Here is a 24,889-nt window from a genome sequence, read left to right as displayed (position 1 = left end):
CATAATCTTTTGCACTACCAGGACTCCATACATTTTAGCTAAAGTGACAGATTTATTTGAAATTAACGATTTTTAGTGAAAATGTTCTATAATATATTTTTTTGCTTATCCAACTAAATCCTTCAAGAGACAAATGCAAAACTGTACAAAAGTCAGTATTTCAAACGTATTTAATATGTCAAATGTTGACTTTTCCTAGAGACTTTGCATGTACAATATGTATAGATAAACAGATGTATAAAAAAATCCTATGGATAAAACCAAAATCCTTAATGTAAACACATCCATCAAACTGGATAAACATGAGCTGGTATTCAAAACTTAAACAAAGGATCAATAAAAAAAAATCTAGGGTAAAAAAAAAATTAAAAATACTTGGAAAGCACAAAAAATAACTCAAAATGATGGTTTAGTTTTTCGTGACAAACAGAGTTACATTTCTTTAAAAGTTAAACTTTGCAGACATTTCTTAAAAACAAAAAAACACAAGCTTGACTATCCGTACAAGTTTTCACAAGAGTCTATGAAATTATAATTTGTATTACGGTAATCTCTCAGGAAATAAAATGCACTCTCCTTGTGTTTAAAAGTGCAAACACCAGGATTTGTTTTGTCTTAAGCCTCAATTAACATACAATCATGTCAGTAAGAACATAAAAATAAAACATCATGGGATCATTAAAATTTCAAAGAAAAGCAGAATAAGGCCTGAGTATCTTAGGCCACTGTGTCTTAACAACTGTTTTTTCCCCTATATATTTCTGATTTTCCTTCTTCTCCTGCTCATATTTTAAATCATGACTGATTCATTATTGTTATTTATTAGGGTTTGTCTAAACATTTAGTTACAATGCAGGAGATTGAATCTAAGGGACAGATGTGAAAACTGTCTTTGTTTCTGCACACTGAGCTAGAAGCTGAGCTCTCCGCCACAAAGCACCAATATTATCAAGAACTGGAGTGCTTACTGTGCATGTATGACCTTATACTACACAGTCAAATACAAGCAGTTAGTAAAACTAGCTAAACACTTTAGTGGTGTAAAAATAGGCTTTATACACTGTACACTGTAGAATATGTGAGAATACATTCATGTGTACATATTATGTAAGTGCGAATACGTTTTTGAAATGTCTCTGCTAAATATTACATCCAGACATACTATTATCATATAGATAAAACAAAATACACAGTATCTGTGTCCAATAACATCTTGGGAACATAAAAACATGCCCAAGATATGTATATTTAAAAAAAAAAAAAAAAAAGCACACACATGACCACAAGGTTTTCTCCAAAGTTCGCCACAAATAATTATTAAACCTTTTGCATCTCAACAGCAAAACAGTAACGCTGACTGATTATCCTTTTCAGGGCTATGTTACAGTAGAGTGGTGCATTTAATACTGCACATAAACGTATGAAACACTTTCTGATACAAAAATATTCATCTATAATGCAATAAACTTTGCATTTGGACGGAAACTAGTCAATAAACACTGTGGGATAACAGAGGCAAGTACAATCAGTCAGTTAGGAATAAATAACTTATAAAGAGGAACAACAATAACAGCTTTTGTAGTTTTTTTTGTTCCTAACTGGATTCGATTTCTGTCTTTAGTTCCCAGCTCAGCAGCTTGATGTCTGAATGCTCAACTGCTGCCCCCATGTGGACAAATGTTCAACTGCGCCCCTCTCAGCTGATCTTCTGCAAGAGTTTCTCTTCCTTGAGCTCAAACTGCACGCTGACGGACATTTCTGCGATGAACTGGTCACAGCCCTCCTTGGTCACCTGCTTGCAGTAGCGCAGGTCGATGTGGCAGATGCTCCCGCAGCGTTTGAAATAGGTCAGAGACAGGTCGGTGACCCGGTTGCACACTGCAGGGAGAAACCGGGTTAAAATATCTCCCAAATGGCACATAATGGATCACAGCCGCTTACATGACAGATTGTAGATTGATCAAAATACAGGAAGTGACTATTAAATCGAGATACTGCATGCATGCATCTTTCAGGATAAATGTGGAGACTTGTACAATGGAACCAGGACGCCTGTTCCTCTCAGCTTAGTTCATGATAATCATTTGATGTCCTTCTCGAATGCAAATAATTAGCAAAACTGCTGATATACATATCCCAAACTTTGACATACATAACATACATAACAAAGTGGACTTTAAAAAAAAACATGCTATTCCAAGAAATCAGAATATTGTGAAAAGGTTTGAAATGTTTTTAAGTCATTTTAAAAGTAAAACTTCGATGTTACATAGAATAATTACACATACATAGAACTATTTTAAGCCTTAATCTTTTATTTTTGGTTTTTTTTCTAATGAATTCAGCTTAATGGAAAGGAAAAACCAAAATCTGTGTCATTGAAATTGAAAGAATTGTTGCAAAAATTCTAAAAAAAGTTCCAAAACACAATCTACAAAGTCACCAAGTTTAGATGAGAGTTATCGCTCCTAAATCAAATAAAGTGCTGCAGTTGCTTTAAAAAGACTTTAATCATTAATAGCACCTAATTAATCCCTTTGACCTTTTTTCTATTGAGTTTAATTTGAGTACTCCATCAGACGATTTGCTTATCAAAGATGCTGTTACTTATTTTATAATCAAATTTCCTTTTAAAACACCATCATACAACATTCTGTTTCCTTAACTTTGTTAATATTTAATTAAAAAAGTCTAATTATTGGAGAAATGAATCCACAGCTTCATAACCTGAAACCAGGGTGAAGTCAGGATACAGTATAAATCAACACGAGGCTTCACATGGCAGATGATAAGCTAAAGAAGGCTGTTCTGCCGCTAAAGGTAAGTGTAAATAAGGTTGTGTTTTTTTTCAATCCAGACCTGACAGGTTGATGTCAGTGAGTGAGTCTCTGGTGGTGGTGCCGGCGGCCGTCAGGATGTTGACAGACTGGTCAGTGACGTGGTTGCAGTAGCTGAGGTCCAGCTTGGATAAGAGCGGCATGTGGCGAATGATGAGGCGCAGGGAGGTGTCGGTGATGTCCAATCCCGCCAGACGCAGGTCTTCAACATTACGTAGCTTACTCCTGTTGTCTAACTGACCTACAAAAACACAAAACAAATGGGATTAAGTATATTTTGGAAAAAAAACATCTACTATTAAAGTAAAAGTTCAGGTCAGTGTTTAGGATTTGTTTGACCCAACAAATCTTTTAATAGCTACAAACAAAGCCGTGCTCAATTTAAATTTAAAATAACTCTAAATCCCTTAAATTTTGCCAAGAAATATTTAGAAAATAGACTTCTGGTTTCATCTTTGCTGCAGTCAGCAGATTAAAGTTCTGCAGGTGAACAAACATCAGTTCTTCAAGCTCATAAACGTTCAAACATTGTTCCATATTGTCCCGAGAGAACAGGAAGCTGGGAACGCAGCAGACGGTGTGTAGAGGATGTAATATGATCAGACTCGCCGGTTCAACCTCTAAGACCGCCCCTCCAGTCAGAGTTCGGACTAAACACTGACTGGTCTACGCAGTTCTATTTCCTGTGTTCAGTCCGTTGGAGCGTCAATGTCGTGGCAAAAAGCCAGAGAAACGGAAAATGGGTCCAGGTTTCAAAATAATAACTTCTGTTGTACTTTCAAAACAAAGCTTTATAAAATTGTATTTATGTCACCAGGACAAACCACTCCTTCAGGATTCTGGGGGTAGGGGTAATTGTTGTGTCCGAATTTCTTCACTATTCACTATATATAGTGCACTATATAGTGAATTCGCCATTTTGTAGTGCTGTCCAAATCTACAATTCAAATACAGTGGCCTAGAAATTTTCCAGAAGTCTGTGCAAAAAAACTAGTGAGCATCAATGCTCACAAGATTGGCGAATATAGACCACAATGCATTGCATCTGAAAATATTTAGCAAAGAAAATGTATTTAATTGTATTTTTTAATTAAATATCAACGTTTTCATCTTCAGAACTCAGTGGATTCATAAATTATTGTCGCAAAACGGTCATATCAATTAGATTTTAACTTCTTGAAATCGATGACGTCATATACCCCGTTTAGAGAGAAAAAAAGTAGTGAGCATGATGTCCAAATTGCTTTTAAAATCCAGGGCACTAGATTCTCTCACTATGTAGTTTTTTAGTAGTTAGGGAGAAGGGTGGGAATTCGGACACAGCCAATGTAAACTAACTGACAGTTGTGAGACGCGGCCCCCACTCAACGCAACAGAGATGCACCACAGACGGACCAGTGTGAATTTGGGGTGAGAGTGGGGTGCTACCTGGCCTGTTGTCTGTGGGTGAAGACAGCAGGTCTCTCATTTGGGCGTCTTTCAGTCCTTCCACCCACTGAACGTCCAGCGTTCGCAGCAGAGGACAGCTGGAGGTGCAAAGAGCAGAGACGGCCACCCAGGAGCATCCTGACAGCAGCAGCACACGCAGACCTGAAGGGGGCGGGGCATAAAGCAATACACACTCTTCATAAATGACACAATGATGAGGTATGACTTCTAGCAACTTAACATAAAACTCTCAAAAAGCTTTATCAACGCAGATAGCAGTTGTATCATTCTTAAAGAAAAATGAATTAAAACACTGCCAGGATTACTTTCTGCTGTCCTTTCTAATTCTTTGTTTATCAAAAAATGAATTCACAATCATTGTTCACTCTATCAGAGGCGTCTGATCAAAATTTTGGGGGGGAAACTACAAAATATAGAATTTAATTTTGTGGCAGTCTGTTAACTAAAGGAAAAAAATAATTTCACTTTTTTTATCAATAATTTTCTAATCTTAATTTATGTTTGTTTATATCCAGAATGAGACAATGACGTGTGAAAAGCAGCTGATGTTCATTAGAAGAACTCTAAATTAGGATGTGACATGAGGAGCATGTTGATTTTATTGGAGATTCAAGCACATAAACACCTTCTGAACAACAAAAACAAAGACTGGAAGGGGTGTCAAAGTGTGCTGTGTGCTTTCTGTTGGACTTTCCATCAAAATTCCTCTTCTGGTTTATAATGTAACATTTGATCTGGACATAAAATTTTGAAAAACAAGCTTTTATCTGCTCTTCGGTGAATTCTTATTTGTTTACCTTTCAGCTTTACTCTTTAGGAGCCGCAACAATGAATCAATTGCCTCTATCTAACCTTCTCTGCATTCTCCATCAATGTCCTCCTTCACTACATCCATAGACCTCCTCCTTGGTCCTCTTCTAGCCCTCTTTCCAACTTTAACCTCTTTTTACCAACTTCATCACTGTCCCTTCACTTGTGTCCAAATCTCATCTCAAACTGCTTCCCTGCATTTATCTCTAAAACATTTGACATGAGCTGCTCCTCTGATGGACTCCTTCTTGATTCTTTCCATCCTTGGTGCAGTTCCACCTCCACTTCCTTCTGGCCTTCTATGTTTTTCTCCGGAATCGTTCTTAAAGCAAATATTACATTTGTGCTTCCTTTTCTTGGCATTAAACCATACTGCTGCTCACAAATACAGAACTCGCTTCTGCCGTCAATCTAGTTTGCACTACTCTTTCCCATAACTTCATGGCATGACTCATCAGCAGTTTCCACCACTCTGCACATCTCCTTTCTTCTTCAAAACGGACATCATGTACAAATCTGATGCAAGAGAGATGAAAACGATTTCCAAACAAAAAAAAGGCCTCTGTGTTTATAATTCATAATATTAAATAAGCATGTGTGAAAGTCATTTTAAACCTTATGAAAAATGCTACTGCAGTGACCTCATTTTTATATAAGTATTAACGTTTTTATTTAGTTAAATGTAATTTAAGAGGCTACTGAGAGTCTTCAGAGAAATTAAGCAGCTTTTAAAATGCTTCCTGAGAGCCACAACAACACAGCAGTGCTCTATTTTCTCTCTTCTTTCATTTGATTGATTTAATTAAATTTCTAAAACAGCATCTATTTGTAATTTTAGCTCACAGTTAATTTACCTGGAAGTCTGTTGATGAGCCAGCTCAGCTGTTTCTTGGAGATGTTGGTCCAGCTGAGGTCCAGAGCCACCGGCTGTCTCCGGATGATCCCGCTCAGCATGAGAGGGGTGATGGACTTGCAGCGGTTCAGATTGATGAGCTTCCAAAGCCTTTTGTCACAGCACCTGATAAAAGAGACACAGCGTTTGGCATCCAAAGGCGATGGAGACGAAAGAGCTCGAGATTGTCTTAGAGGCGGATCGCGCTCACCATCTGTTCCACGTTCTGCAAACGCACATGCAGACGCAGAGGTCTCTGTGAGTGAGGTGGCCGAACACCGTCATCCACATCTCTCGCCGCATCACGTGAGCCTCACCGTCATTCAGCGGCAGCCTGTCAGGTGGCGGGCTGATGGGAGGGGGCCGGATCACGTGGCGCTCCATTTGGATGCATTTCGGCGGCGACCGGCGTGGGAGTGGTCGGTGACATATCGCAGTGATTGGCGAAGTCCTGTTCCAGCTCAGCGGCGAGTAGCCGCGCGGCGTCCCGTTGGCCTCCAGCCCTCTGTGCCGCAGCCAGTCCCCCAGATCACTGCTGCCGTTATTCAGAGGCCATCTAGGCTTCTGGTTGTCTGCTTCAGTCTCCGTCTTTGGTTTCACCGGCCGGTGGTTCTGGTTTGACAGACTTTCTTCTATTTTTAGCTGCGGTCTATTTAGATTCAACCTGACATCTTCCACCTTGAGAGCACGGCGGCTTTGATTAGCGGCTGGATCCTCAGTCTTTAGCGTTTTACAGTTCTGGTTGACCACCGAATCCTCGCTCTTCAGGGGCCGGCGGTTGTAGTTGGGAGCACCTTCCTCCATCTTCACTATAGCGAGTTTTTGGTTGAGGCAGTCCTCTGTCTTAATGCACTCCTGACTGGACTCCTTACCGCCCTCTTTGTTGGAAAAGCGTCGACGCTGGTGCCGAGCTTTAAGCTGAGCAGGGCTCTTCTCTGGAGCATCTCCTGACTCGCCGCTCGGTCCAGCTCTGGGAGAGTTCAAAGACAAATGATCGCCGTCTGTGGCTGTACAAGCTCTCAATAGGGGACTTAGGAGAACTTTACTTTTGTCCTCCAAAGTACTGTCTCTTTTCTTCACGATCTCCTCTTGCTCCACATCGTCTTCTTGAACTTCGCTGTCGTACTTTTTCTTCTCCTTGAAATGCATCCCATCCAAGGACAGCCTATCCTCCTCGTGGTCTACCTGCTCCTCGTTTTCTTCATCGTGGTCATTCTCCGCTGTGATGTGACGCAGCAGCTTTGCGCTGAAAGGATCTTCTGGTTTGCAAAGTTTCTTCTGAAAAAGAGCAGAAGGAACAGATTTGTGTTTCTGAGGCAGTCCAGATAAAGTTCAGCAGTTTGAAGCTACGCAATATTAGTTTTTTCTTTCAACGTGTTCAAACTACAAGAGAATTAAACAACACAAAAGTATTTTTTATTGTTTTATTAAAGAAACACCAATTTAGAAATTCATTTTTCAATTGACTGTGTATTTTTATTATTTTCAGAGTAAGAGCTCTAAATTCCAAAAATTTTAATTTCAATCACGACAACTGATTACTTTTAATGGCCACATAAATGCTTGCAGGTTTTGACGGAAAACTAAGCAATAAAAAGGATATAAAATAAATTGTACTTTTTAGAAAACTTTCCTCTAGATTTATGTGTCAATTTAAACAGTTTGATAACATTGACACAGAAATCTAGTCTGTGAAAACCTTGAAGCTTGTAAATGTGCTTTTGTAATTTGCATAGAACTCACCTTTTTTTTTACAATCACAGGCTCATCGTTGGTCTCAAAAAGTTTCCTCTTTTTCCTCAGCGGATTGTCCTCCAGTCGTGGTCGAGACATGGCGTCCAGCGACAGCAGGGGGGGACGTTTCTTTGGAGGCTCCTCTTCACTCCTCTTGGACGTTACTTCCTGCTCGACTTTTCTCTTCACTGCAGAGGTGGTCAAATTTGGGAGAGCTGCTGTGGGCGCCATGGGAGGCTCCGGCTCCTCTTTTGAGTCCCGGTTTAAGCGTGGTTCTTTCAGAAGTGAGCCGGGGAGGTTGGACGCATACTTGAACCCTGGACCCCTTTTTTGCTTTGAGGCCAAAAAGTTAGAAAAGAGAGAGTAAAGTATTATTTTTCTGGCTCAAGGATGCTTGAGAAAAAAACCCAAGTTATAATGAATTCATCAAAATGATTCTAAAAAGTCCATACTAATGCTTACTTTCCCTGTTTTTCCTGCATGGTTACACTTGGGACACTCCCAGCAGTTTGGCAGCTCATCATTGACCAACCCGTTTGAATCTTTAACCTGAAAACACAGACAGCAGAACCACTTTCAGCTCAAACCCAACACTTTTAGAAACACTGCATGTGTCTGAAACGATCAGTCTATGCTGGCGACTTTACCTTGAGGCAGTGGGGATGGACGATCTCATTGCAGATGGAGCACTCCATAAGCATTAGGTTAAATTTCTCCTCCTCGTCCTCCACGGTGTCCTCCTTTCCAGCCTCTCCACAGATGAGACACACAGCCGTGTGAGGAAGCACGGGCTAAAGAACACAAAGTGGAGGTGACGGCACTTTTCTTCAAACTGTAACTTTGTAAAAATTGAAGTTAAATAAAGGTTTAGATCATAAGAGCAATTTATAATAGTGAAAAACTGTTTGTTATGGATGAAACTAAATTAGAGCATTTTTTGCCATAGTTTAATGTAACTAATTATACTTCTGTGATATTACAACAAAAATAGGTAGATTCACTTAATTTTCTGCACATTTAATCCAGGAAGTAATAAATGTTTTAAAAGTACGCTAGATTAAACCCACATTATTTATTTTCAGTAGCATTTATCTAGTTCTTTTCATTAAAGAAATGTAATCAGATTGTGGGCCTAAGAATGGCTTCAAAAATCAGTTAATTAACATCAAATCAATCTTAAATAAGAAAATGAAATTGTGGTTTACTATGAAATGCTTTTATTGTGAAGTCCTTTCCTGTGTTATTTTTTTGGGCACTAAAAATCTTCCAGTTCGTTTGAAATGCAAAAATTCACAATTTTATTGACGAAACTTCCATATTTCTCTAGGTTATATCACTGTTTACATGAAAAGGATTTGATTACCAAACATGTTTGATTTTAGAATAGAAATCTGTCATGTAATCAATCATAAATCAATGTAGGAACTCGTAAGATTCCTTGAAAACGAGTTTTCCCTCCTTTTTTTAAACATTCCCAAAACACGATAATCTGCCAGTCCCCATAACTAAAAAGGATTATTGGTCAAATGACTCAATTATCAGAGGATTTTTCTTGACCTTTTGACCACATTTATAGCTGTCATAACCCTAATAATCAACTTTCTAACAGAGGCCCGGCCTAAAAACCTAAGTTTGGTAAAGAGTCAGATCATTGCAGCACATTTCAGAATAAAGAAAGTGGCTAACTTGACCGAACATGAAAACAGTCTAGATATTAGGAAAATTAACATTAACGAAGACTATTGTAGCAAGCATTTTATAGAAAACATTTTATATGCTAGGTCTTACTAATAAGCTGCATTGTCAGGCAGAAACAGCTTTGAACTTTTAGCAAATCTCTGTCCGTGGTACTGAAACAGAAATTTTTAAGGAGAAAGAAAATCAAAAGCTAAATCAGGAAACTTCCCTCAGTGCTTAACTGTTTGTAAACTCTAGAAACAGTTACAGTTGACTCTAAAATTAGAAACTAAAAGAACAGACTGTATTTTTTTACATTTTTGAGACTTAAAAGGGGAGAGCCAAAACTCAGAAATCTATTTCGTAGCTCCCTTAAATTCTTTTAGTTTGGAATTTTACAAATACATCTTAAAAAATTAGAATATCATTTAAAATTAGCATTTTTAAAGTCCCATTAGTTGTCACACACCTTGGAGTGTGAATTTGTTCTCCGTATTTGTGAGGTGCAGACACAGCCGCACTCTAAAACTATTTGGAGGTTTAACCCCCGATCCAACCCCTTCATGCTTAGTGTCAAGCAGGGAGGAAATGGGTCCCATTTTTAGAGTCTTTGGTATGACTCGGTCTGAATTGGCACTCACAACCTTCCAGTCACAGGGACACTCTGCCACAAGGCCACTGAGCTGGACTCAATCATCCGTTTGCCTCTTTTGCATCAGTAATTGCATCAATGTGTTGTGGGATGGGACTTTCAGACCATCTCAATGTGGAAACACACTGAACTTCAAGCAACATGGCTTCTGTGCCTCCACTTCAGACTCTGGACCTACATTTCCAAATCATATTTTAAATATTGGACCATTGAGTCCAGTTAATATTTCTCTTTAATCCAGGTCTTTTTAAAGTTTAAAGGGATTTAATCTGCTAATTAAACAGTCAATATTTATGCTTTGTGCTTACTCTGCACAAAAGAATGCATTTCTACTAGGCTGATATGAACTGCTTTGTGTTCAGGTGCACTGCCTGGCTGTGGACGGTTGCCTGGCAACCGTGCTGCAGCAGCACGAAACCAAGGAAGAAAAAAATTCTTATCAAAATCTAATAAGTGAGCATTAGAGGAAATGTATTTCACCTCAGGATTGTGTTCAGGCAACCACTTCTAACCTGCATACAATAAAAACAGCGGCAAACAACACAAAGCAACCCAATAGAAGATGAAACGAGTCCATCCCTCTGAAGGCTATACTATCCTGTCATAGTGTCCGATCTAACAGGATGAATATTAGTTAAGTTTTGATCTGAGGACATTGATCTTCCAGCATGAAAGTGAAGAGATCAACTACATAATTTCAGTCCTTATGCAGGATTCTGTTCTTCTTTGATCAAGAAGATGCTATACTCTTCATACATGAAGTTAGCAGTTAAAACTGAAGAAGCTACTTAAATGAGTGAAACATCTTCTACATCAAGTCCAGCTGACTTCAAGAACAGACACCTGTGACAACACAACCACAATAATCTGCATCTCCTCTGTTAGATATTTGGATGTAAGGATTTTGACCCCTCCACATTTATGCTAAAAGAAAGGCATCTACAGGCAGAATGCACTTACGGCAATGCACTGCCTCATGATGCAAGACTGCTTCATTCGGCCGGGGCCCCCAAACTTCTTCATGTCTTTACAGAAGTGGCACTCCCCGCACTCCGTCCGCAGACAGGCCTCACACTTTCGACAGCGCGTCCTTCTCCTCCGGGCACCAGATGTTCCCCGGCTGGCTGACAGCTTGACCGCTGATGCAGGAGATGCTGCCATCTTGGGTTTCAGACGATTGGGAGGTCGAGGCTGAGAGGACAGAGAGGGTGGACGGTCAAGAACCAAAAGCAGGTGGAGGAAAGTCGTTTTCTGCTTGTGAAGCTGAAATTGAGTAACAATCACAACCAGCAACGACTTTGATTTCGAACTGCACGCAAAGAAATACACAGATCCCAAATAAGTGTGTTTCTAGGTCAGTATAAAACTTCAAATCTACCTGATTCAAATGAAAGACCAATTCTGGTTTAGCAGCATTTTGGGTTGTTACATAACAGAAAAAAATATATAAGACAGCTAAATTCAACTCATGGACGTGTCTAACGGCATAAAAACGTGTATTCACATCGTAGTTTTTTGGTTGAAACGTGTTGGTGAAACGCATTATTCACTGAAACAAAAAAGAAAAAAACCCACATGATAAAAGGCCCTGAAGGTGCTTTCCAAATTTAGCACCTTACATTTCTACATCAAAGAAAAAGCTCCTCTTATTGCTACAATTTACACCCCGCTCACCACCGCTTCCAATGCTGTGCTACAGACAGATTTAGAGCAGCAAACAGTGTCAAGTGCTCTCCATTTAACACAAGTGGACAGTGGAGATGAGATGTCTTTGATCAGCATCATGATGGTTTCACTGGAAGATTTTCTCCTCCCTGTGAGGCATAGAGCCAAACCCAAAAAATGTTGTTTTTTTTTATTTTACCATTAAGGTAATATGGCATAGAAAAAAAATCTAAATACTTAAGGAAGCAGCAGTGTGGGCGATGAAATACACAAAAACAAAAGGTGAAGAGGAAAAAAAAAAAACCACACACTGCAGCTGTGGGAAGTGAAGATCGGATTTCTTTAGTTTCATAGGCAGTGCAGATTTTCCTAGTGTCAGCATAGCAACAGCAGCGTCCCATTCCGTAACAGAGCGGTGTATGACACTCACACACTTGTAACCAATGAGGACTGTATTGAGAGCCTCTAACAGGGGAGGAGAATAAAAAAAAAGAAGTGAGCGGGCTCAATCTTAGGCATATTACAACAATTTATTCTAACAATAGCCACGAAATAAAGTGACACAGCCAGCCAGATATGTGGTTAGGAGACGGGATTAGAGGGGGGTATTGAGGGTAGGGGGGGTAAGGATCTCAAGCAGCCTGGGCCGCAGCGTTTTGGGGGGTATTTTCAAGCGGATTATAAACAGCAAAATAACAATAAAATACCACAACGCTCCAAAAGCAAACAGATAAACAGTCACACAGCAAATATGTGTCGAAGAGTAGTTTAATTACAGGTTCAATTTAATGTAAAAGAAACCAAATGTTTATTCCCATGTGCCTAAAACTACAAAAGTTTAGGGAAAAAAAGGATACTGTCCACTAAATGGGGGGGGGGGGTCTCACATGCAACCTTATTTTTAGGATATTTAATAAATTAAGGGATTCTAGATACTAAACTACAATGTGTTTTGAAGAAGAAATCAATGCAAACTGAGCCTCAACTACCTCATTCCAGCACATTGATCATATCTTAAGTCCTCTTAATCAAATGAAAGGCACTTTAATCAACTGGGAAACATTTTGTTATCTTACACAGACAACAGCTATTGAGGAACCACTTAAGGGCAGACCGAAAATACAAATTACTGTGCACTGGCCCCAGAAAAGTCCAAAAAACTACAACGCAGCAGGGGCATGTGGGGAAAATCTCTTCAGAGCATCTCTTTTAAAAATAAATCCCAAAGCGAATCTTTAAAAAAAATATCCCTGAGGTGCCCTGCAACCATATAAGAAAATAAAATTACTTTTAGTTACAAGATTTTCAAAATAAACTTCACAATCGCATTTGCTTGAGTTTAAATTTACTCCTAAATTATACAAATTGATGCTTTTGCGGCTACTAAGTTTTACATCTGCATATTTTAGCAACTTTCAGAGATCTCCCAATAACATGTACTGGTATGACAGCAAAAGATCCTCTGTTCAGTATCCTATTTTTGAAGTCAAACATTTATTGTTAAGACTGGGTAAAAATGTATTTCTCACAAAAAAAACATTTATCCTTACAGTTTTAATATGCATTTCATGTTGAAAAAGAAATATAACAATAAAAGATTTATCTGCATAGTGAAGCAGAGGTTTGAGCTCTATAATCACACCTCATTCTAGATTTCCCTAATGAAAGCATGTAAAGCGCATGTATAAAGAAGTTAAAAATCAAACAACCAGCTCAGAGAGCATCCTCAATCAATGCTTTTGTCTCCATTTCCTTGCTGCCCGGCCAGGCTGCACACTGCTGCCCTGCCTGACACCGAGCATTCCTCCGCTTGCCTCACCAGGCTTGCCTGCAAGGCTTCAGTGGGCTAACCTGCTCAGAGTCAGAGTCGTAGTCCTCATCATCAGCGCTCAACGACATGGCCATGGCTTGTTTTCAGGCACCGTCCAGCTCACAGCAAACTGACATGGCTGCAGTCTCCTCCTCCTCCTCCTCCTCCTCCTTCTACTCCTTATACTGCTGTCAGGCCTGCAACCCTCCCTCTTGTTCCAAAGCTTCCCAATACCACAAGCAGATGTAGAAAGCACAGACAAACCTGCCTTATTAATATGGATCGGCTCCACCAGTAGGAGGAGGGAAGCGGGAGGCGCGGAGCCAATGAGAGGCAGACGCGCTGTCCAATGAGGAAGGAGGCAGCAGCAAAGGTGTTAGCATATTCATTATGAGTATCGCTGTGAGAGGAGGGCAGGCTTTGCACAGCCAATACAGCCAGATGGCATCTTATTACAAAAGGCAAACACAAAGAGGTCCTACAACCAGCAGCTGGCCTTTAAAGAGAAGGGCGGGGGGCGATGCAGGGGGCTGATTAGACCCACAAATCTTCCCTTCCAGCCATAGAGGTGAAGCACATGTCATTCTAAAAACCTCCTAATGAGGATTCCCTGTTTCCTGCGTGTTTACTGCGTTTGATCACAGAAAAATTACAGATTTCACAATAAAATTGAACAAAAAAAACGATTTTTATACAACAAACATTTAAAGTAAATATTTTAAAACCAGCTAAATGCATTTTAAAAACTTGCTTAACATGAACATGTGACACAAACATTCAGCTAATAGAAATACAGATGGGAATGGATCGGTGAAATCTAGAGATGTTAATAAAGTTGTTTTAAAAATGTAATATTCAGAAAAATCCTTTTTCGTAAGTATGACTAAAAATTAAATAGTGAATTCAACTAATTAGAAATCGTAGGAGAAAACAAAAAGTCTAGTGTAAGAATCCATAGTAGCAACCGAGTGACTTCCGGGTTGAAGCACATTAAAAGAAGAAAAAAAATCACCAAGAAACAAGCTGAGCAGCTTGTTGCACAAGTAAGTCAGTCCCCATTCCCTACAATGAAATAAAAACAACATAAATAATCAGTTCAGGCCTTTTTCTGGCTATTATGACTTGATTTTATATCTACAACAAATGTTCTTAATTTTTATGAAGGTTTATGCTATTCACATGTACCTGCAACCCAGCACAAAAATTGATAGAAACGTATGCAATGTGCATTGCCCACAGCCCAAGGCTAAATGTTGTTGATCTGTGCATTAACCCAACTCTCTTATTAATTTAATCTGTTTTTTGTTTTGTTTTTAATCATAATTGCTCTTAAGCAGAGGCCAGAGGTTTTTTAACTGACATATGACAGTCAAATCAGTGGCTAAAAAAAAAACCTCTCTGGGAAATAAAATTCAAGGATTTTATCCTGCCTATTTTCCCATTTTCAGAAAATATTAGTGTTTAAGAATGTTCTGTTTTCAGCTAAAATACCAAATAATCCAAAACTTGACTAAACACAGCAGACCGGTTAGAATTTATTAATAAAACTAGATTTCCATTAAAAAAATGTCATGGTTCAAAGTTAAAAGACTTAAGACTAAGAGGTATAAGTCACACTTTTGGGAGAAATGCATTTAACAAAAAACGGAAAATGGACATTCCATCTTATTTGGATAACCATAGCATACAGAACCATGCTAACAACTAAGCTCTTTATATCACTTCGAATCCCTAAATCTGTTTAATTTTTCATCTTTTGTGTCCCTTTGGAACGATTCCGATAAGGTGGCATTAAACTGAGCGGCACTTCTTCTTCTTCTGTGTTGCTGTCAGTTGCAACTACTGATACACACAGTTATAGTGCCCTCTAGTGATGTTAAAAATCATATATAAGTCGTATTTACAATCAAACTATGCAAAAAACCTGTGACTTATACTTCGAAAAATACAGTAGCTTTAAAAAAGAAAAATATTATAAACAGAAGATCATCGCTGAATTACAGACGTTTTGAGGGCTTTGGCAGAAAATTGACATCTGACAACCAGTCCCTTCAGAAAAGAGAACCGAAGCAGCAACTCTCACAAAACCGGATGCAGAAAATTACAAATCCTCCCTGATCTGCTTTGACTTTTGGGTTTTTGGGCCAGAATTTAAACAATGCAAAATCATTCCGTCTTTTAGAAGGGGACTGGTGTTAAAGCATAAAAAGAGCATCATGTTCACATCTATCCTTTTGAGTCACCAGCGTACACACAATTTGCTCATTTTAGCAAGATAGCATAACATTTCCTACAGATTGAGATAAGCTCTTCTGGTTTCTTTAATGTGCAATCATGTGCACAAAATCAAGAGTTTGTCAAACTAACCTTAATCACTTAAAAACAAGACATATTTCCTTCGTCTCTATTGGCTGTTTTGTCCCTCTCTGCAGAAAAAAATCTTCTTACCTTTGCAGTTTTCTTTGGCCAGAACACCACAGGAGCTCCAGTGATTGCTAACTTGGGGTCATCATCAGTATGTTCTTTCAAAACAACCTTAAAAACACAAAAGGAGCACACAAAAAAGTAAGAGATAACTGACAAATTGAGAGGAAGTGTCTTCTTTGCTTCTTTCTTTTACCTTCATGTCTTCCAGGAGCCCTTGAGGGTTTTCTATTCCCACTGGAATGCATTTCTTATTTTCGGGGAGCGATTCCAGCTTCTCCACCAGAGTCCTGAGTCCGATCAGCTCAAACTGTGTTAGATGGGTCCATTTACTCTGCAGCTCTGAGGCTGTAGAGTCTGAGGGGGTTTTGGGCATATCCAGACAAACGGAGCTGGGGTTGCAGCTGTCCTCGGAGTCGACAGATAAAGCAGCTCTGAGGAGCGGGCCCTTCCCCGTGTCCGGCGAGCAGGGTTCTGCGGCTCTCTCCAGTTTTTCTCCATGCTCATCCCTTTCATGAAGCCCGCATGAGTCCTCATTCGTGTCCTGACTCCTGGAGTCAGAGGAAGGGCTCTCTGTCTTAGCCTTCATATCATAGTCTGAGAGAAACGACAAATTTTATCAATGTACAATTAGTAATATTCACTTTAAGAAAAACGCTGGGGTTTCTTACATCTGCGGGTTGATTAAGAACTTACAATTATGAACTAAATTCTTCTTTTAGGACTGAAAACTGAAATAATCTGAACTGTAATCTGGTAACTTGTAGCAAAAACTATTAAAACCTGCTATTTTTTTGTTCTAATTTACACACGGAAGAGGCAACATCATTGTCTAAGAAACATTTTGGCTGTGTCCGAATTTCCTCACAACAACCTAATGTAATTTGGACACACACTCACTATTTGTCTTTGAAATGCCAAATATGGCGTCACCCATTTGCCTAAAAAATGTAAACATTTTGCAAAGTCTATTTATGAATCCAATGTGTTCTACTGATAAAAAATTGGATGATTTATACACAATAAATGTAAATTAATTTTTTTCAAATAAAAGATCTGTCAAAAGCAATGCATTGTGGTCTATATTTGCCGGTCTAGTGAGCATTAATGCACATTATTTTTTTTTGCAGACTTTTCTGGGAAATTTCTAGAGGACTGATTTTGGATTGTAGATTTGGTCAGCTCTACAAAAATGACGAACACGCTCCATAGAGTTTAAGTAGTAAGTAGTGAGGGCACAACCTAATTTTTGACCTTTTGATGGCTTCCACTCTCAACCTTCACCCTTATTTAGTTTTAAAAGCGCTGATACTATCAAGCAGAACTTTCCTGAGTAAAGAATTATGGGATAAAATGTTGTTGCACAAGATCAAACAACATTGAAACAGATTTTGAAATATTTAACTGTTATCCAGAGAAGGAAGTGGGAACAAATTTATGTTATCAACACCAAGAATAGAATAGAACAGAATAGAACTTTATTGATCCCACTAAGGGGAAATTACATTGTTACCATAGGTCTATTAAAAACAACAGTTAGATAATGAAAAACACTTAAAAAAATAACTTAAAAAAGTAGGAAAAGGTGCTTTTGTCAAAATAAAGAGGTGAAAAGTACCGATTTTAATAAACATTTCTGAAACTGTTTTTTTTGAAGCTGCCAAAGCTTCTTCTGTATTTTTTTATGACATTTAACTTCACTTACCAACATTTTCTCTGTGGAGGTCTTGAGAAAGGTAGGACCGCTTGGTCAGGCAGTGAAAGTATCTCTCCACAACATACCAGCATATTTCATAGTAAAAAGGGAAACGAAATTTGGAGTGAACCTTAAAAAAAAAGAAGAGCATGTATGAGTTAACTGTTGGCAAACTCAGGTTTGATTGACAGAACACAAAATCCATAAAAGATGTATAAAAGTGTGTTTTTCTAATGTGGCGGTCAAAAAAAGGCAGAGAAACAAAGCTTAATCTTCTGCCATTTGAGCAAAGCTGACTGCTCTCCCTTCACTTCCTGTATTTTTGTGGGCCTGGTGGGCTCACAGGTGGGCTCTTTATTTATTCCCTGGCTTCACTGAGCTTCATGTCTGTCCTTTTTACTGAGTCCTACCTTTGTCCTGTTCTCAATCTCATGTATGGTGAGCTGCATAGGAATGTTGAAGCTGTGCAGAATGTTTCCGCCAAACACCAGCGCGTCCATGGGTGTGTAGACAGCGTGAATCCAGCCTGGATTGCAAGCCAATAAAACAGACAAGGAACAAATGCAAAATGTATGCAAACTCTCTAGTTACAGTTTACAGAAAGGATGTAAAAACATTTCTGTTCATTCAATCAAACCCTGCAGGTCCCTTTAAAAGAACAAGGCCCACACACCAGATGGGATGAAGAAGGTGTATCCTTGTCGAAGCTCCACTCTCTGGCACCCATCAGCCCGATCCCCGAGGAAGACGTCACTCTGCTTCCCTGACAGGACCCAGTCTTCATACAGTGCAAGGTTGTAGGGGGTTGGAGGGACAAGCCAGAACACCTGACAAGAGCAGGTCAGGACACTTATTGTATTTTCAAAGTAATGAGAAATAATGTATATGAAATCTGGGCGCACGTGTTAAAAAAAAAATCTGAGAAAGAACTTACTTTTTGTCCTTTGAATACATGATACCAAACTGAGGTTCCCCCAAAGTCAATATGGAAGTCTGTGTAGCAGCCTTTGACACTCATCAAGCAATACCTAAACAAGAAATACACCAAATATTCAATGCAGAAGTAGAAATGACTTTCCGTAATATAAAACAAAATAAATGTCCAACAAAAAAACAACAACAAACAAATAATGAAAAATGCTGTCAATAGTAATAAACTATAATGTCTAATAATTAATAAACACAATTACAAGAACAGCTTTTGGGAAATTGGGAATTACATCATGTATGAAAACGTATAGCTAATTTTTTAAAGAAAAATGTACTTGTACACACAAAAAACATGAAAAAGTAGTTTTTATGCAGAACAGAACAAAAGAAAACAGACAACACAAAGGAATGAGTCGTGGGTCCATATACATCCACAAAAGGTCAAGCACCAAAATCCAGAAGAAAACAAACATAAAACTGAACCTCTGTCTTTTGCAGACTAAAGAGCATTTAGGAGAGCCAAAGCTGGAGCACATGAGAGGGTTTGGACTGATAAACTAAATGAAAACTGTTATTGATGACCTGAGTAAGAATCGCAATTTCTATCAGTTTACAAAGCAGCATCAGAGATAGAGGTTATTTACTGATGCACGTCTATGAAGACACAATTAAGCCTTTTACTGTTTTTATTCAATTTTGATAAACCAAGGATTTTTGATGCCAGGAAAAAAAAATCACCTAAATAATGAAAATCTCCTAATATTCTGCAAAGTAATCAAGTAGTTATGAACAACAGTTTATCAGTTATATTTCATAAAACAGAACAAACTGAGGCTTGGTTAGTAAATCCAAACATTGATTTCCTCTTTATTGAAACGTCTTTATTGAATTACTTTGTTTTGAACATGCAGAGAAACTGAACTGAAACTGGAAAAAGCATCTAAAGTAAGCATCCTAAAGGAATTTGCTTCATCAGTAACCATCTAACTGCTTTACCCATCATTAATAACTAAGACTATAGTCATAGTGGGCCAAAAGGAAACACATTATTAGCCTCAATTCATTTCGGTATCACTTCAGGTGATTTATTAGGAGGCGTAGTGAGACCACAGCTTCTACACTAGATACAAGTGGCTGCCTAGCAACAACTCAGTAGACGAACAGGAGGTGAAAGTACATGTTACGATGCTCCAAAGCGTTGGAATAAAATGTGAGATATGCAGATGGCAGGAGTAGGATTCAGCGTCAAGGAGACCAAAAATGATCCACAACTTCCCAAAATATCTTCTTTTTTCGGTCATCGGACACAGACAGAAACAGAAAAAGGTCGTGCCTTTGTACTTTAGGGTATTTCATCTCTGAGATGATGTTGGTGGCTTCGGTTTGGCTTTGCTTCAGATCAGGAGGCCACATGTTATCCACCCAGTCTACCTGGTCCACCTGTGAGAGAAACTACAATTTTAAGTAGCAATAGCCGCACTCTCTGAGGAATCCAGCACATCCGGGGTTTCTGCCAAATATTTCAGCTTATTAAGCAGTTCCGTTACCACTGTCGGCCGCTTGATGAGGTTCTCCAGCTTCGTGTGGCTGAACTCTAAGCTGATGACATTGAAGAGTTTGTCGCGCTCCTCTTCTGGTGTCTCATAGTAGCGAACAAACTGAGCCATGCTCATTTCTGAGCCTTTTTGAGTGCTCACGTCCATAACATCAACAGACCGTCGACTTCCTGCCAGTGAACAAAAAACAGGATGACAAGTGAACGACAATGTACAAGTTATCTGCAAAGAAATGTACTGACCAAATAGAATTTCTGTTAAAATCAGAGCAAAAAAATCATCAAGTTCCTCTTGTGTTCAATATGTTTCTACTCATCTGCCTGCTACAAGTTGATTGCTACCTGACTCAGATGTAACAGTTACCAAAAAAAACACTAGATGGAGCTGTTTGCACACATTGAGATAATTGCTTTGTATTCAAACTCAATCATGCCTTAAAAAAGTTATGTTCAAACCCATCAACAGTTTGTATTTGACCAATTTTATATGATCCCTTATATTATGATGTAAAAAAATCAAAAACTGAGAGCTTAGGAAGACTGAAACAGTTTGAAACAAGGCTGCAAAGGTTGCAACGATTAGCTGACCAGATAAAACAAATCACGTTGCTTTCCTAAACCATGGTGATGGTTGCATGGCAGATGGTACAGGCTGGCTCAGCAGCCATGAACTTCTGTGGAAGAATACGTGTTTGGTATAGTTTAAGTTACAACAAGGCTTAACACGTGTCTATTTCTGTAACCGTGCATCAGAGTTTGCTTGCTTGTGTCTGTAGCATTTCACTTACCAACTAGTCCTTTAATTTCACTGACTGTAAACTCTGGATCAGGCATTCTGAAAAAAAAAAAACAGAAAAAAAAAGAAAGAGCAACAGCAAGGTACATGTTATGGTTGGTATATAAAGTCAAATCAATTCAAAATATATTAACAAAGTTCCATAAGGTAAAAAAAGGGGTTTCATTTGGTGAGGCAGCGGCTGATCCATCACATTAGGAGTAGGTCAAATAAGCTGAAATTATGGATTTCTAATTTCTTCAGTTTGACATAGTTTAATCATTTGAATGTGTTACTACATATTAAGTAAATAAAGTAATAATAACTTCATAATTTTAACTTTTTTTTAAATTAAGTCCATGAATACATCTTACATGCCTCCTACATGTTACACATAAATTTAACATTTAAAGGGATTTGTTCAGAGTTTATAGGGTTTTTTCAAGAAAAAAAAGCACAATTATTCTAGGAACAACCCAAAAAAATGGCATTATTTTGTCAATATGTATAAAAAATAATAATAATAAATAAATGTTGTAAAATTGAAAAACAATAATACTTTGGAATTCGTTTTTTTTTAACTTGATTTTATTATTTTTGCACAATTAGAAGAAAAGAAATAAATAAAGTAGAGAAAAGAAAAGTGATTACAGTGCAGGGAGAGGCAAAAAAAACTCCATACGACTTATTTAAATCCACTTAATACATTTGCAAAAAGAATTAGAAGAAAGTATTTAAAATACAGAAAACAATGCGTGATAGTAAATCAAAAGGTCAGCAAATACATGTCAGTAAGTCATTTTTATGCAAATTAATACGATTAATAACTATTTCTATATGGTGTGCAGGAAGGGTCACAAGAGTTCTCACCTGATCCCTAATTCAGCTTTCTCCTTAAAAATGAGTGGAGTCCTGAGGGCCTCCTTCTGCACATATTCATATGTGAAGTCTGCAAAACAGGTATATATTTTAGCTCTATTACTAAAGCAAAGAAACAAATGCTGCAAAACATACAGCGTGTTGTTGTTGTTGTTGTTTTACTCATGAATCTTTTGTTTACCTTTGCCCTCCATCAAGTGGACAAAGTCTGCTGTGTATCTGTCACTGGCGAGCTTCTCCTCCACGCTGAAGCCTCGGACATTTTCGATTTCCTCCACGTCAGAAAAGTCCTCGTTTTCATCGTACATCCTCCGGCAGATGGAGCGCTGCCATTAAAAAAAGAAGAAGAAGAAAAAGACAACATCGTGATTTATGCAAACGCAAAATACAGTGGAGAGTTCGCTGAGGACTGATAGTGGTGAGCTTTATTTCCATGCACTCTAACACATCTATTATCATAGTATTGCTGTCATGTTATATTTCCTAATGTTTATAAGGGGAAAGCATTTGTTGTTTGATGTTTTGAAAGTAATATTAGCACAATAATTGTGAATCTTTATCGATTTTTATCTATTTTACAACCGCATTCTATATTTATCTTCCTAATAAAGGATGCTTTAGAGCTAAATTGGGCTATATATGAGTTTCCCCCCCATTATTTCTGCTAACTTGTAGCGCGTCGGTCAGTGACATGACAAATATTTGTTTGCAGCTGCAGAGGTTAGCGTTGCTAACTAATTAGCTCGCTGCCAGTTTCTTTGCACAAGCTAGCGTTAACGTTAACCCACACGGATGGTACACACCAGCCTTCGTCCAGACTCGGCGCACGTTCCGGCGGTCTGCGCCATCATCCTCTCTGGTTTGTTTGTTTGCAGTCACTCCACTCAGATCGAGGCAAGCATCCTCGCGCGTGGGTAAAGTTACAGGAGCACTTAGCACGCGTAACAGATTCAAAACAAGGGAACCATGTTTTTGTCTATTACGTCATCGCCAGGGATCAAAACATTGTTGGACAGCGTCACGGCATGTTCTTCCAAACGCTCAAAAGTGCGAAACACTCGTCATTAATTTATTTGGACTAAACCAAAAATATTATTTTAATTCATTTTCATAATTTTTTATGTTTTTATTTTTAATAGGACTTATGTTAGGTTTATTTTAATGTTCTTGTTATTTATTTACTTTAAAATATCCGAAACATTTTTTATTTATTTACTTTTGTTAAGTGAAGACGGATTTTTTTTTTTACTTTGTGCTAAATTTGCCCAACTAAATTATAAACAGACATTGTTATTGACGTGTGATAAAAAAGTAAAGATAAAATGATCACTTGCATATTTTTTTTAAATGTTGGAATTAACCCGTTACGTCTTTTCTTCATGATTTACTTCGAAATTAACTAAGATATTATCTATATGAGGGAGTTTTACTTTAATTGTGGGTGTCTAGTTTGATGGAATATAAAAGTAATTGTCGTTACGACATTATAATCAGAGCGGTGCAGTTATGACCCCTCGGTTGACTTAGCAACGGATATTCCAGGCGTGTGCGCGCGCAGGCTTGTGGGTAGTTTAAGGTGCAGGCAGCACAGCACGCCGAAGGAAGCTCGTTGGTGGCCTCCGTAGCAGCTTCCGTAGTTCCGTCAGCTGCCGACGTTAATGGTTTCCGAGAGTACGTAGGTGGCTCTCTCTTCTTCCTTAAGAGCCAAAAAGAAAATAGCGACCGCGCTGCTCGGACGGTGTTCTTCAACATGAGCCTGAACGAGCATTCACTACAAGCACTGTCTTGGAGGAAGCTGTATCTGAGTCGAGCCAAACTGAAGGCGTCCAGTCGAACGTCAGCCCTGTTGTCTGGATTTGCTATGGTAACAATGCCTCCTTTTGACTCCTATGGTCACATGACCGCTGTGCCTCGTGTTTCATGTTCTTGTCCTACTTCCTGCAGGTTGCTATGGTTGAAGTGCAGCTGGACAACAGTTACCCCTACCCCCCTGCCCTTCTCATCGCCTTCAGTGCCTGCACCACGGTGCTTGTGGCCGTTCACCTGTTTGCTCTGATGGTCAGCACCTGCATCCTGCCAAATATCGAGGCTGTCAGCAACGTGCACAATCTCAACTCTGTGAAGGAGTCTCCGCATGACCGGATGCACCGGCACATTGAACTGGCCTGGGCTTTTTCCACTGTCATCGGTACCTTGCTCTTCCTGGCTGAGGTTGTTCTGCTCTGCTGGGTGAAATTCCTACCTATTAAACCCAACAAGTCCAGCAACAACACAATGTCATCTGGTGTTGCTGCCGCCATCACTTCGACCTCCATCATGGTTCCCTTTGGTTTGATCTTCATAGTCTTTGCAGTGCATTTCTATCGCTCGCTGGTCAGCCACAAGACGGACAGACAGTTTCAGGAGCTTGAGGAGCTATCCAACCTCACAAAGCTTCAAAACGAGCTTGACAACAGGGGGGAGGCTTCTATCTTGCAGTCACCAAGCTCCCATTTCCCATAGATTTGAAGGAAGTATTCTGGTGGAACTTTTAATTTTCTTGGGGATTTCTTCACCACAACGTTGGCTTCAAACTTTCTACACAAATGAAGGATTTACGTCCTCGTGAAATTTGCTATTGTGAAGAGTTGTATTTTTAGAGGACACGAAGGATTAAATGTGAGCTCATAAGTTTGTTCTAATGCATGTCGTTCAAGCGTCCGGTCTTAAACTAATGCGGGATTTGAATTTGAATTCATGGCAGACACTGGATCGGTACACCTGTCTGTTGCCTGCGTTTATTGTTTTTTCAGTAGGCACTGCATATTTTTGTGTATATTTACTAGTGTTTTGTGAGCCACTGCAATAACTTTTTTCCCTTCACATTAACAGGATCTACTTCAGAAAAGTCCAGTGTTTTGCTTCCTGTCCTTTGAGCTGTCTCACTAATTGTGCCAAATTTGCAGTATTATTTGAGTCTGCTGATAAGTTTTGGCATTTTTTTTTTCATTAAAAAGAACAGATGAAAACCCTTTATTGCCTTCTTTGCAACATTTTTGCTAAATGCAAAATTGAACAATTATTTTGAGATATTTTATATTTTATTAGTTTAAAAACAGAGCAAG

General features: G+C 38.8%; 2 protein-coding genes across 4 annotated transcripts; one reads left to right on the top strand and one right to left on the bottom strand.

The window, feature by feature from the left end:
- Positions 1-152: 152 nt before the first annotated feature.
- Positions 153-22,925, bottom strand: LOC101163098 (lysine-specific demethylase 2B). 2 transcript variants are annotated; one of them, XM_023960448.1, is made up of 21 exons: positions 22,589-22,925; positions 21,967-22,111; positions 21,777-21,855; positions 20,920-20,966; positions 20,124-20,302; positions 19,910-20,016; positions 18,581-18,674; positions 18,320-18,473; positions 18,057-18,172; positions 17,656-17,776; positions 16,147-16,547; positions 15,975-16,061; positions 11,012-11,242; positions 8,370-8,513; positions 8,185-8,271; positions 7,732-8,064; positions 6,200-7,266; positions 5,951-6,114; positions 4,266-4,427; positions 2,860-3,078; positions 153-1,878 (listed from the first exon to the last, which is right to left on the bottom strand). In XM_023960448.1, the coding sequence occupies exons 1-21, from the start codon at positions 22,634-22,636 to the stop codon at positions 1,697-1,699; spliced, it is 4,167 nt and encodes a 1,388-aa protein (XP_023816216.1). In that variant the 5' UTR covers positions 22,637-22,925; the 3' UTR covers positions 153-1,696. The 2 variants fall into 2 exon arrangements, with proteins under 2 accessions (XP_023816216.1, XP_023816217.1); XM_023960449.1 differs by having other exon boundaries at positions 7,732-8,055.
- LOC101168800 (calcium release-activated calcium channel protein 1) lies at positions 22,076-24,798 on the top strand. Of its 2 annotated transcripts, none has more exons than XM_020707685.2 (2): positions 22,076-22,203; positions 23,730-24,798. In XM_020707685.2, the coding sequence occupies exon 2, from the start codon at positions 23,736-23,738 to the stop codon at positions 24,285-24,287; it is 552 nt and encodes a 183-aa protein (XP_020563344.1). In that variant the 5' UTR covers positions 22,076-22,203; positions 23,730-23,735; the 3' UTR covers positions 24,288-24,798. The 2 variants fall into 2 exon arrangements, with proteins under 2 accessions (XP_020563344.1, XP_004074843.1); XM_004074795.4 differs by lacking the exon at positions 22,076-22,203 and adding an exon at positions 23,015-23,649.
- Positions 24,799-24,889: the final 91 nt, after the last annotated feature.

Source organism: Oryzias latipes, chromosome 12 (assembly GCF_002234675.1).
Source record: "Oryzias latipes chromosome 12, ASM223467v1".
In the NCBI taxonomy this organism is placed as follows: domain Eukaryota; kingdom Metazoa; phylum Chordata; class Actinopteri; order Beloniformes; family Adrianichthyidae; genus Oryzias; species Oryzias latipes.
This window is presented reverse-complemented; position numbering and strand designations above follow the sequence as displayed.

Excerpts from the sequence above, each read along its gene's own strand:
- LOC101168800 (XM_004074795.4), top strand. The coding sequence starts at position 23,536 with ATGAGCCTGAACGAGCATTCACTACAAGCACTGTCTTGGAGGAAGCTG. Across the intron at positions 23,650-23,729 it reads TGTTGTCTGGATTTGCTATG|GTTGCTATGGTTGAAGTGCA; the intron begins GTAACAATGCCT and ends TACTTCCTGCAG.
- LOC101163098 (XM_023960448.1), bottom strand. The coding sequence starts at position 22,636 with ATGATGGCGCAGACCGCCGGAACGTGCGCCGAGTCTGGACGAAGGCTG. Across the intron at positions 8,272-8,369 it reads TCCATCCCCACTGCCTCAAG|GTTAAAGATTCAAACGGGTT; the intron begins GTAAAGTCGCCA and ends CTGTGTTTTCAG. Across the intron at positions 4,428-5,950 it reads GCTCATCAACAGACTTCCAG|GTCTGCGTGTGCTGCTGCTG; the intron begins GTAAATTAACTG and ends CGCCCCCTTCAG.